The 14,212-nt window shown below is 38.4% G+C and overlaps 1 protein-coding gene across 1 annotated transcript; it reads left to right on the top strand.

Moving 5' to 3' along the window:
* Nucleotides 1–1,148: 1,148 nt before the first annotated feature.
* On the top strand, nucleotides 1,149–2,732 carry LOC122663776 (UDP-glycosyltransferase 89A2-like). Its single transcript, XM_043859419.1, has one exon. It carries the CDS (start codon nucleotides 1,243–1,245, stop codon nucleotides 2,719–2,721), a length of 1,479 nt encoding a protein of 492 aa, XP_043715354.1. The 5' UTR covers nucleotides 1,149–1,242; the 3' UTR covers nucleotides 2,722–2,732.
* Nucleotides 2,733–14,212: the final 11,480 nt, after the last annotated feature.

The following is a 14,212-nucleotide window of genomic DNA, read 5'->3' as shown; positions in this document are numbered from 1 at the left end:
TGTTATTACTAAATATGGTAAGAAATTTATGTAGCTTATACAATCATGAATCATATTGGGTAGTGCTTACAAAAGTTTCTCTTTTCATATTTGAAGTTTTTCACTTTTCTTCCTTCAATTTCCTGTGCAATCAAATGGAGCCTATAGAAGAAGCAAGGATAAAAAATTATATCACACAACCAAAGAACTAATACTTAGCCAAATAGATATAAATCAAATTAAAGACAGTTGAATTTGCATTCATCAAACTGATTATTAACTAGTTAATATATATTGGTTTGCGAGATTTTAATGGGTAATTGGTTGTCCTTATGTTTTAACTTAGAAGTCATTAACAACTAGAGATAAAATTGGGCATTCTATTCATATGGTTGTTGCATTGTGTGTTCGCTGGCAATGAAATTCCAAGACACAAGTACAAATATACATATTGTGTGTATATTGAACAGGATTATAGAAAATGAACGGACTATTGTCAATTATGTAAGAAACAAGATCCTTATTTGTACCTTACATTGGTCCCCAGACTTGAAAGGTTCTTATCGTTGTAGTTACGTATTATAGGTTTTGCTATACTAGTAGTTGATGTCTCTGTGGTTACTACGATCTTAACAAATAAGAGTTTTTATTGGTGAAGATATATAAAAGTTGAACAACAGTTGCCTAGTACAGTTGGTGAGTTGTGGTGCGCTTGATGCCCATGCTCACCCGGCTGTTACCATAGGACCTAAACTGAATATAAAACCAAATTAAAACTCACTAAGAAGCTGAATACAATGAGGCAATGCTAGGTGGAGATGTTAACACCTGCAACTGGCGTATTTAACGGTCCAAACTAATTGATATGGACAATTGGATGCAATAGCTACTAGATGTCAAAATCTCCACCTAACACGCACTGCCGCACTGCGACACTTTTTAAGAAATTGAAGAGGATAATTTTCCAAACTCGACTCCACTACACTCTTTCGCCGCCGTTGTCACCATTCCATTGTGGAAAAGGAAGAACCCATGACCGATGGCATTTTATATTTCTGTCTGAACGTGAGATCCACAAACAGCTCAGATTTACCACTATTTTGGGCCCAAGTCGCACCTATGCTGTCGTTTTCTCCTCAGGGTCTTTCCACGTTTAAGACTCCCAAGTCTTTCTCCGTCTTCCCCTTTTTTTCAGATTCATTATTAAACACATCAGTTTTCAGATCAGATCAGAGGCTCTCTCTCTCTCTCTCTCTCTCTCTCATGGTTAAGGGAGCTGAAGGAGAGGAAGCGATGACGAATTCCTCAGCCGCCGCCGGCGCACACATACTGGTGTTCCCGTACCCTGCGCAGGGGCACATGCTACCCCTACTCGATCTCACTCACCAGCTTCTCCACCGGGGACTAACCATTACCATACTGGTGACCCCAAAAAACCTTCCTTTCTTAAACCCACTCCTCTCCCAACATCCACCCTCCTCCATCCAAACACTCGTCTTCCCCTTCCCTGCCCACCCTTCTATCCCACCTGGCGTAGAGAACGTCAAAGACATCGGTAACCATGGCAACGCCTTCATCATCTCTGCCCTCTCCTCCCTCCGTGAACCCATCAGTAACTGGTTCCACTCTCATCCTTCCCCACCCATCGCCATCATCTCCGATTTCTTCCTTGGCTGGACTCACCACCTCGCTTCCCAACTCGGCATCCCCCGTGTCTCTTTCTACTCCTCCGGCGCTTTCGTCTCCTCCGTCTTCATGACTTTGTCCCACCAAATGGGTTCTCTGCACCAGCAGCCCTTTGCCTGCTTGTCTCATCTCCCAAACTCTCCTTCCTTTCCGCTTGATCAACTTCCCTCCATGCTCCGCCTATACAGGGAATCAGACCCCGATTGGGCCTGCGTTAAGGATGGCTTCATCGCTAACCTCTCCAGCTGGGGAGCCGTTTTCCACACCTTCGATGCTCTGGAAGAGATCTATCTCCGTTACTGGCAACGGGAGATGGGCCATCCACGTGTCTGGGCCATCGGCCCTCTGATGAATCTGGACTCTGCTGGTCCAAACCCAACCGACCGTGGTGGGCCCAGTTCGATGCCAGCTGATGCTGTGCTGACGTGGCTCGATGGCTGCTCCGATGGTTCAGTGCTGTTTGTTTGCTTTGGCAGCCAGTTCTCACCGGGGAAGCCACAGATGGAGGCGATTGCTGCCGGGATGGAGGGAAGTGGGGCCCGTTTCATCTGGTCCGTCAAATTGAGCGATTCTGATGAGCGCGGCGAAATCCTCACTGGGTTGGAAGATCGAGCGGCTGGGAGGGGATTGATCATCAGGGGATGGGCCCCGCAGGTGCCCATACTGAACCACCGAGCCGTGGGTGGGTTCTTGACTCACTGCGGGTGGAACTCGGTGGTGGAAGGGATCACGGCGGGGGTATTTTTGCTGGCGTGGCCGTTGCAGGCTGACCAATTCGTGAATGCGAGGTTGTTAGTGGAGTACTTGGGAATTGCCGTTAGGGTTGCAGAGGGCATGGATGCGGTACCTGATTCGGTTGAGTTGGCTCGGATCATATCCGATTCGTTGAGCGTAACTGGGAGTGAGAGGGTCCGAGCCATGGAACTGCGCTCAGAGGCGTTGGCCGCAGTGCAACAAGGTGGAAGCTCTCGGAGGGCTTTGGATGAGTTTGTGAAGGTTTTGTCTGCACTTGGGCAAAATTCGCCTAATCCGAGAGATCATGAAAAGAAAGAATGAATTATATTTCACTACATTTAGGCGTGTTTGTTTAGAGGGATTTATGACGTGGGAGAATTAGTTTTTTTGATGAAAGTGTAATCAGAGAAACCACACATCAATCCCAAAATCCATGTGTTGGTGGGGATGGTGGAAAAGTTCATACAAGTTTTCCCACCCCACAATTCCATATTTCCATCCCATCAAAACCCCATCAATCTCACGGGGTCGTTATGATCCCTTTTCATATGAAAGAATAAAGAATTTGGGATCAAATAATGATGGAACTATCTTATTGTAGCCAAGTGAAACAAATTGTAATTTTTTTTCAGGGAAAAGGTTAGTACACCGGTAGTATACCGCAAGTTGGAGTTCAATGTGCCCCAATAATGATACCTATCAGCTTACCGCAAATGGGAGGTATGCCTAAAATTGAAATCGAATCACCAATTTCAATTGAATCTAATCAGAATCAACTTAATCCGATTCACATTTTTGATTGATTCCTATATATCGGGACCCAAATCTGATTATTAGAACTTTGAATATATTACGTTTATTTTTAAATTTTTTTTATCTCATTTAAAGAACTTTTAGGAATAAGATAAATGACAATCAGAAAAAGATTACGAGGACATCCAATTGATGCAATCTCTGAAATTGCAAGAGCACTTGCAGCATTTCTACCTTAATTTTTTGGAAAAATCCAAAGAGGCTTCAAGCAAATTATTGTGGAGGGTAGACTTGCCTATTAGTGTATGTAGTCATTATTTCTCAATTACAAATTGACTTAGACATAATCTAAAATTACCTTTGGGTTCTTGAAAGTGTTTTGGCAAGGCCTCTTCAACAGTCCATTAGAAAATTGATTTGCTTATCAAAGCTGAAGCATTTCCCATGCATACCTATGCAACATGAGAGAGGAAAGAGTATGAGAAGAAATCAATCTGAGCATTTTTCCATGTTAACCGAACATAGATTTCCTGAAATCTGTGGCAGGTAGTGAGTTAAGAACATTTCCTAGACTTTGCATACATCGGAATCCTTAAAATCAGTTTCCCAGTTTCAAGGAGAATGCTGGAGAGTAAAAGTACAATGCCCCATACCAAATAGGCAGGGTTCCATTAAATTGCTATACCACTAGCAATCTTCCTCATCTTTCAATTCATCAAAGTTGTACCTCAAAGCAGATAAACCTAATCATACTAAAGGAGAGGGGGGGGGGGGGGAGGCAGAGTTCTAGATTATAACAGTTCTGGCACCTAAAACTGATGTTCAAGGAACATGCATTGATTGGGTTAAGTTATGAATTAGTCAATTCCTGCAAGACACAAAGGACATTTCTACCATGAATGAGGAAGCCCTTTGATCTTATTTGCAGAAGTGTCCTTTTAGTTCCAATAGAATTTTTTTTTGATAAATAAGATACTTATATTAGATCAAAGTCAGAGATACACATAGCAGTTTTAGTACATCGAGCATGGTTTGCTAACTTGTGAGCCAAATACACAAAAGTTCTATCTTTCTTGCAAAGTTTAAAATTACCGAAATTCCTCAAAATATGCCTACTGTCCCATAAGACGTTGTAAAATTCCCATGGCCATTGAGTTGTTGTAGGGTTCAGCCAATGTATAATGTCCTCACAATCAGTCCAGATGTTGAGAGAAGTGCTTTGAGACTCCCTTATTTGTTGTAGCCTGAGGAGCACCCCTTCAGCTTCTGCCTCTTGTGCTGTTCCTGTAAAGCCAAAGTTAGAATATGCACATAAAAATGAGTCATTCCGGAATAGTAGTGCACCCCAACCCGCTTCTTTTGAATCTGCCAGAAAACTTCCATCACAAATAATTGTTAGGGAGTCAGATGGTAGGGAGATTAGCAACTCATTTTTGTAGAGATGTAAAGGGGTTGGGGTAGAGCTGATTTGAGGAAGACATGATGGTGAGAGATTTAGATCCTGAATCCATTTGTTAATATTATTTAATATTGCCAATGGGTTTGCAGGAGTATTGTTTATGCGGCATTTATTCCGTTCATTCCAGATGAAATAGCAAGATATTGCGAACAAGGATAGGAAAATTTTGGTTCAAAATTAGGACAGGGTGGCGGTTGAGTCAGGAGAGACGTGCAGAGGTGGTAGATGGAGTCAGCCCTTGAAAATTCGGTTCTAAGTCCCAGTGGCCCAGCCAGTTCCAATAGAAGTGGCAAATCTAAGCTTACCACTTAAGCCTCAGGTTGCAAACAAAATTTAACAAAAGTTGAATCTCAAATGTGCAGTAGATGTCCTAAAATCAAAACTAGTGTAGTGTTTGTTTTCAGCAAAGATACACAACTAAGGTGCAAACTGGAATTTTTTTTTTTTTGGAGGGTGGGGTGGGGTGGGGTTAGTAATACCTATATAGTCCACATGGCCAGAGGCGTCTTGCTGTTATTTTGGTAAAACTTGGAAACCGGTCCCCTAACAGTTTTACTTAGTAGACACTTCAAGGGAACAAGAAATAACCTGAGATGGAGATTTTGATGGTATCAAGGCTATAAATAAATGAAGTTTTACTTAGTAGACATCATTTTAACAAAATAAAATAAAACTAGTAGACAACTTCAAGGGAACAAGAAATAACCTGATGGTTATTAACTGCATCAAGGCAATTTTGTAGTGGACGCCATGGCTTCATTTGGAGTCCACTCCTCAGTGTTCAACTTTTGGGACACTAATCCCCCTCCCTTTATTTTGTCGTTGCTTCTCTTTGACGCTTGCTGTACCCGCCTTCCGAAAGGCTTTTATCAATAAAATTTTCATTTACAAAAACAAAGACTATATAATAAATGAAGTTTTACTTAAAGACATCTTCAAGGGAACAAGAAATAATCTGATGGAGAGACATTGAACCAGATAATCCAGAGCATGTCCAGCACTTGATCCATTTATTAGTCTATACACAAGTGTAGAAGCAGTTTATTTGTCCTGCACAAGCTATCGAGTATTTATTGAAGTGCAGCATAGGCCAATGAAGCAACCATCCACAATGGTGAACAAAGTGATTGCACAAGATGGTAAGAATCCCAACAGTGATGTTTGCTAATGTTCTGGCTTGGTCATTGATCTTTGAGGCATGCTGTAGTAGCAAAATTTGATTTGTAGTTACTCTCCTAGTATCTCTTAGGTCATAGCTTAGCCCTTAAATTCCTCAACAAAAGTTGAGCCGTGAATGTCAGAGGTAAGACTTGGTAGTGTACTAGGAAGCCCAGCGTCATTGAAATTAGGTCAACTGGCGATGTACAAGAAGGTTTCACTGTTTTGCTTTAGGTGGCATAACCCAACCGAGCCAATATCAAATGTCACAAACTTCCTCTCCCAAAATTGTACAACTCCTGCCAACAAATAGCCATAATCAGGTCAGGAAAAGGCTTGTTCTACACCAGTAGAGTACATGAGATAGAATCATATTAAGTAGTATTCAGTGAATAAGTTGTTTGTATACACATACTGGTTGGATGGATGGCGATGAATGTTTCACTATTAAATGTCGCTTGAGTTGATCTACAAGGAGACTAAATTCCATAAGAGTGAAAATGGTTATTATTTCCTCAGAGAGAGTTGCTGCTAGTCAGTGCTGCAAGTAAAACCATGAGAAAAGTACTACAGAGACTAGTTTTAGGATAAAAATTTACCCTGTCGGTACTCTGATAATTTTGGAGCATCATGACCTGTTGTCCCATCCACAACTTTGTGCCCTGCATAATGATCTAACTAAAGTAAGAAGTAAGAAAATGCTTAGAACCATAGTATCATATATTCATATGATTAAGAGTATATCACCAAGCTGTTATGAGATATAACATGCAAAAAATCTTGGCAAGTATCAAAAATAAAGTCTTTGTTTAACATCCAAAACATCTTGCCTTTGTCTCAAAGATCTACAAGGATGGCTACCATAGTTTTAAAGGCAACTAGGCAACCCAAGGTGTTGGAGGGGCACCTAGGTGACAAGGTGCCATAGGCATGCAGTATATGAGTATATGTAATATAACAATGATAATTTTATACAATTATGTTTATATGAAACATAGAAGTCATATCAATGCAATATGATATAATTATGCTAGTAATGGCCGAATATGAGAAAACCAACGTATAATAAATAAAGTATAAAATATAAATTCATAAAAAAAACAAAGCAATAAACATCAATTAACGTAAACTCGTGAAGTGTCAACAAAGCATGCTATTGCCTTGGACCCTAGAAAGAGCCAGGATTCCTAGGCGACACCTTGGCATTATGATGTCCAATTTGGTTCAATTTTTGTAGGACTCTCGATTCCAAGCAATCAAATGAAAGTCCTGACACCTTTGGTCAAAGTCCAATGGTGTAGCTTGGATATCACTTTTGAAAAATCAAACTGGGATCATGTATGATTATATTTGGGCTATTAGTTTTCCATCCCCTACATTGTGCTTTCCATAGGTATTTTAGTCAACTACAGCACTTCATATTCTCAACTCAACTAAACTCAACTCATCCTTATCCCAACTAAATGGGGTTGGCTACGTGGATCCTTACCCTCCAATCAGCTAAGCAATGCATGACTTGCATGTCTTTCCTCATCACTTCTCCCAGAGTCATTTTAGGTTTACCCCTGGCTCTTTTAGCTTCTTCAATTTGAATCAAATCACTCCTTCATACTGATGCATCTAAAGACCTCTGTTGTACATGGCCAGGCCACCTCAAACGACTTTCTTGCAACTTACCATGCATTGTAGTTACTCCCAAATCAGCTCTAATTTGTTCATACCTTATTTTATCCTTCCAAGTTTTACCACACATCCATCTCAACATCTTCATCTCAGCTACACTGAGTTTATCTATATGATGTTTCTTAACTGCCCAACATTCCACACCATACATCATGGCCGGTCGTATGATTGTCCTATAAAAAATTTTTTTAAGTTTTAAAGGAATATGTCGATTACACAACACTCCAGACACACGTCTCCACTTCATCAACCATATTTTAATAATCTATGTAACATCATCCTCTATTTCTCCTTTATTTATTAGTGGGTCCAAATATTTAAAATAATCACTTTGTGGAATCTACCTCTCATCAATTTTCACCCCCTCATTATCCATCATATTATAACTAAAGTTACACAACATATACACCATGGTCATTCTACTTACCTTAAAACCTCTTGATTCCAAGCTTGATCTCCATAATTCCAACTTGGCGCTAATACCTACTTTTGTCTCATCCACCAAAACAATATCATCAGCAAAAAGCATAGACCAAGGGATTTGATCTTGGATGTCTCTGGTTAACTCATCTATAATAAGCACAAACAAATAAAGGCTTAAAGTTGTTCCTTGATGTAACCCAGTTGTAGTTGGAAATTCACTACCTTATCCCCCACCCACATAGTTCTTATACTAGTCACCACACCATTATACATATCTGTAAATATATCCACATATTTACAAAACATTTTTCTTCTCTAATACTTGCCAAATTAACTCTCAAGGGACTTTGTCATAAGCTTTTTCTAGGTCAATAAAGACCATATGGAAATCCTTCTTGCACTCTCTAAATCTTTCCACGAGTCTTCTAAGTAAATAGTTTCTGTCGTTGATCTTCCTGGCAACCACAGTGCATCATATAAATAGATTAAATGAAAAGAATCTCATAACAAGCTTCGTTTCTCTTCATAATTTGCTACCGCCTTCTGTTTTTCTCCCAAAACCTAGTACATAAAATGCAACGGTTCACTTTGGTCTAGAGCATGTAAAGATGTAAGGGGGTTTTACCTATCTACTTATAAAGTCTAATGAGGTAACTCACCTGATGTCATTTTACAAATACAGCTGGGATCAATAACCATATTGTCAAGTAGCTCAAATAAAATAAACATCTAAAGTATCAAATGGTGCAGAGAACATTTTATCGCTTTAAATTTTTATGTCAAGCGGAACCCGAATTCTAAGCACCCCCATAAGCACAATCTGGATGTCCGCCAACCAATATCTTGATTCTTGATCAAAGATATTATCCCCCACTTCTCACAGTATTTTGGCTCTGGTAATCATGTTCTTGACAGCTCTTACATATACAACTGCTCATTAATTAGCAATTCCTATAAAGGGTGAAGACCAACTTACATCATCAAAAAATTTCCAAAATAACTTGCACAGTTGGAAGAAACTAAGCCACTAAATGTGGATAAATAATTACACCATACTCATGTGTTTATAAGATTTAGGAGAAATCATATAACTACCCCAAGACCTACATAAGGCACCCAGTATATACTACTAAGAGACATGACCCTGAAAATAAAAGCTGAACTAATGGAACCCACAAATGAGCCTCAAAACAGAAACTCGCAAATAATTACGAGAGAAAGCGAGAAAACTTTATACACCAGTGAAAATGCTTTTGTGACAGTTCTGATTGGTTGTCTTGTGTTTCTAACAAGTTGTTTAATAGTTGGCATGCTGAATCATATACAGAACGGGGTGGTTTAGATCGATCTAAATCCTAAACGGAATGTAACAACATAGGGATCCATATGAAAAAATATCTTTTGTTATATGTATGTCACACATGTTCTCTTATTGCTCAAGTACCATGTGTGAAAATAGAAATACATGAACTAATCATAAGAAATATTAGTGTAATTTATTTTCAAAGTTCGAAGGCAAGCAGGAAAATTCTTGGCACTCTTGAGAATAATTCAGTCATCATCCACCAGATTTTGCACAACATCTTTTACAGATATGAGAAATATAAGGGGTGCGGACTTTGCATAAAGTGTCCCATTGGGTAGTTGTATTTTCTGTCCTTGCAGAGAATAAGAGGTAGTAATAAAATTGAGAAATATGGTCTCAGTTTTCGAACATGCGTTTGGTTGTATTTTGGACAGGTTCATTTTAAACAGTACAGATAAAAGTTGGATTAGCCAAGCAGTACTCATTTTGAAGTCGGTACATGATTTACACTATTGTGCAAGTGTTTTCAGGTGATTTCATTGATGTAGGAAAGATTGAATATTGACTGAAGGCATCTCAAAATACATAACATACACAAGAAGGTGCTTCTGGTTTTCATTAGCTGCAATCCAATAATATTTTGGATTTAGACATGTTGGGGTTACTTGTTTCAAAAAACAAAACAAAAAAAAGCCAAACACCCGTCAGTGAAACTCAAGATTACAAATTATTAAAGTATAGCATGAATGCTCATCAAATTCTATTCATTGGAAAAATATTGGAAAATGGAGTGATCTGGTTCCCGACTTTTATATAGAAAAAGTTAACCTTTGTTTCAATTCCTTAGAAGAACGACACATTGGAAGCTCAATAAACACTTTATGAAAGAGCACTAAAGAGGTTGATGTAGTGGCTCTCACACTTCCCGAAAGGTGCCACACCAACATGCAGGACCAATAGGCTCCTGTATCCAAATTTATCACTGGCAATGCAAGCTGGAGGAAAGCTGGAGGAAAGCTGGAGAAATAGCATATTGGTACAGCAATATTCACACCCCATAAAGACTAATACCAATCGATTGGGCAGGTAATGGAAAAACTGGTATACTATTGTCGGGCCCAATCCACAACCAGAAACAAGACAGGGCAGATGAAGCATCAAACCAATTAGTATTGGCTAAGGCTGGGCCTAAAGTATGTGCAAGCTCATATAGACTTGCAACAGTACAAAGGATAAGGAGAAAGACATACCAGTTGATGCATCCTATATGTACGTTAGAGGCCACTGCCTAGAAGTTAGGCCATTCGGAAATAATCAAGAAAATCATGTAGCAACTAATTTTCAAACCTCAACAACTTTAAAGTCCTACGAAGTAGGCCCATGAATCTGTTGAGATGTACAAAAAGAATAAATCTGAAACGTATAAGGAAAGACAACTGAGAAAAATAAATATTTTTTAACAGGTAAAAATGAAAAGATGGCACCATGCCAGCAATCACGAGAGTTTTCAATCCAGTAGGCAATATAATTTTTTATTCTTCACCAGCAGTGATAAATGTCATGCCTGGAAAGAAATGCAGCAAGTGCTGTCACTGAAATGGGTTCCATATCATGATTAAAAACATTTGGTTCTTAAGAGCTATGCAGCTCTCCTCAATTTCTACTGAAAAATGAGTAAATAGATAACCTATTGATGTTCAACTGTACAATAGTAAATCAGGACCCTAAAGCAAAAAAGAAAAAAGCAAAAGGAGAAATGGCCATAAAATTTTCAATAAAACTACAAGAATGCAAGTAGAGTGTACACTTGAAATAAGATTAAAAGGGATACAAACTTATCAGAACTAAGGATCAGGCGGGAACGGCTGACATTGATCCAATCGGTGAACATCATGGTATGAGGTTTCGGCAAATATCAGGTTTCATTTCGGTTTCGCAAGGTCTCGAAAAGAAACCTACTGCGATATACATTTTGTCAAAGTTTCAACTGAAATTTCGACCAAGTTTCGGATTTTGGTTTGTTTTGATCAAACCCTTCGTAAAAAATGCAAGGTTTTGATCGACATTTCGCAGTTTTGACAAAATTCTGACCATGTTTTGAGTTTTGGTATAATTTTGCTAGTTTTGACTCCAAAGAGGGAAACTTCATAGAAAACCTAAATTTTTGTGAATTTTGGCCAAATCACTCCCATATCTTTGTAATGAATACCATGTATAACATTTGATAATTACGAAATAGAATCTAATTTTATGTCTATTCATTCTTAAAGCATATTTTAGTTGTTTTAATAGAATTATGTGTATTCTAGAACTAAATTTTGTGTATACAATATCGTACAACATAGGGTTTTCTAGGGTCCAAAGCCAAACTACAATTTTGGGTGTGTTTTTTTATATCTAATGGTCCCACTGTGTTTAAAGTGCCTAAAATAGGGTATCCTACAAGTTTTATGACCTAAGTTGGCCATTTGGCCCCCAAAACCAAACATCAAAATTCCCAGAAAAAAAAATACCATGTTTCGACCGAAACATTTCAGTTTCGGGCCTGACCGAAACCTCGAACCTTGATGCACATACATGGCGATAGCTCACCGGATTAGGTAAATATCATCAAGATCAGACTAGATCAGCCAATGTGGATTCGTATTGGCATAGCCTGAGCCCATTTCCAATGCTGAAAATTCTTGACCATTCTAAGGCATCCAATGGTCAAAGGGTGCACAAGCCTGCAATTTAACTTTCAATATTATCACTCTCATTAGAATTATCAGCTTCACTCCTTTTCTTTTTAATGTTCTCTTTTTCACCTTGTTTGCAATGCTGCTGGAGAGCCAGTCCAGTCTTTTATGCAGTCTCTCCCAAGATATGGCACAGATGCTTCGGGTGTACCTGGGTAACAGAATAATTCTGAAAAATCAACTCACAGATCACAAGTTCAAGGAAGGTACAACCTGGGGAAAAAAAACACAGTCATTCTAGCATCTTCAGGCCAAAGTTTAAAGGCGTCTCTGCTGATTTAACTGTTGAGAGAGCTTAGAGATGCATAGAATATATCAACAACAGATCGACTGCAAATTCTTTTCCCATTTCTTATTTATCTTTGTTGACAAAATTTACTAATTGCCAATTAACACTAATAAGTTTTAAAATCAAATTTAAGAATAAGACCATAGGGACCAACTTTGTTATTGCATAGTACACATCCAATCAGTGACTTGAAATCAGCAACTAAGTTTTTAAGTCCTAAGCAAATATTAGAGATAATCCAAAAAAATCGTATAGCAACTAATTTTCAAAGCTCAACAATCTTAAAGTTATATGAAGTAGGGCCATGAATCTGTTGAGACGTACAAAAAGAATAAATATGAAACAAGTTTAAGGAAAGAAAGACAACTGAGAAACCTAAATATTTCTTAACAGGTAAATGTGAAAAGATGGCACCAAGCCAACTATCATGAGAGTGTTTAATTCAGTAGGCAATAAAATTCTTTTATTCTCCACGAGCACCGAGAAATGTCAAGCCTGGAAAGAAATGCAACAAATGCTGTCGCTGAAATGGGTTCCATATCATGATTAAAAATACATGATTCTTAAGAGCTATGCAACCTCAATTTCTACTGAAAACTAAGTAAATAAATAACCTATTGATGTTCAGCTGTACAATAGTAAATCAGGACCCTAAAGCAAAAGGAGAAATGACCATAAATTTTCAAATAAAAATATAAGTGTGCAAGTAGAGTGTACACTTTAAAATAATATTTAAAGGGATACAAACTTATCAGAACTACGGATCAGGCGGAATGGCTAACACTGATCCAATCGATGCACATGCATGACGATTGCTCACAGGATCAGGTAAATATCATCAAGATCACACCAGATTGGCCAATATGGATTCGTATCAGCATACCTTGAGGCTTGAACACATCTCCAATGTTGAAAATCCTTGAACATTCTAAGGCAACCAATGAATAAAGGGTGCACAAGCCTGCAATTTAACTTTCAGTGTTATCACTCTCATTAGAATTGCTTGTTTCATTCTTTTTCTTTTGTTTTCATTTTTACCTTGTTTACAATGCTGCTGGAGAGCCATTCCAGTTCTTCATGCAGTCTCTCCCAAGATATAGCGCAGGTGCTTCGGGTGTACCTGGGTAGCAGAATAATTCTGAATAATCAACTCACAGATCACAATTTCAAGGAAGTTACAGCCTAAAAAAAAGTCATTCTAGCTTCTTCAGGCCAAAGTTTAAAGGCATCTCTACTGATTTAATTACTGAGAGAGCTTAGAGATGCATAGAATAAATCAATAACAGATGGACTGTTAAATCATTTCTCATTTCTCTTTGTTGACCAAATTTACTAATTGTCAATTCTAATATCCTCTAATACAAGCACTAATAAGTTTTGAATGAAATTTAAGAATAAGACCATAAGGACCAACTTCGTTATTGCATAGTACACACCCAATAAGTGACTTGAAATCAGAAACTACATTTTTCAAGTCGCTAGGCAAAGATTTGGAGATAAACAAATTCTAATTGTTACATGTGATACATATACAACTTGCAACCTAGAAGAGTAATTGTAAAGGGGGTCAAAATTAGGAACATCAAAGGAAGCATGACATAAAGATGGAAAAAGCAATTTCTATAAAAAGATATATAGAGTATAGATTTGATTATGATAAGGAGCAAGGTGGAGTAAAGTGCACATAAGGTGCCTTACCTATCACATAGGCATAAAGCTTGAATCAGCTCCTGCCAACTTTTGTGCTTAATAGTGGTCACGGGTCCGAGTCTAGAAACAGCATCTCTGTGAAAGCAGGGGTAAGGCTACGTACATTATGACCCTCCCCAGACCCCGCAATGGCTGGAGCCTCGTGCACTGGGTACGCCCTTTTTTTTTAAGATTTGATTATGCTAGAAGATGATTGTGACAGGAAAGGAAACATACCTTCAAAATGAAACTGCCAAATCTACCAACCAATCAGCTTATCCTTCCAATGGATTCAATTAGAATTCACAATTATC

This window comes from Telopea speciosissima, chromosome 6 (genome assembly GCF_018873765.1).
Source record: "Telopea speciosissima isolate NSW1024214 ecotype Mountain lineage chromosome 6, Tspe_v1, whole genome shotgun sequence".
Classification (NCBI taxonomy): domain Eukaryota; kingdom Viridiplantae; phylum Streptophyta; class Magnoliopsida; order Proteales; family Proteaceae; genus Telopea; species Telopea speciosissima.
Note: the sequence above shows the minus strand (reverse complement) of the source record. Positions and strands in the feature narration are given on the sequence as shown.

What these genes read in the sequence shown, in the direction of transcription:
- LOC122663776 (XM_043859419.1), top strand. Translation starts at nt 1,243, where the DNA reads ATGGTTAAGGGAGCTGAAGGAGAGGAAGCGATGACGAATTCCTCAGCC.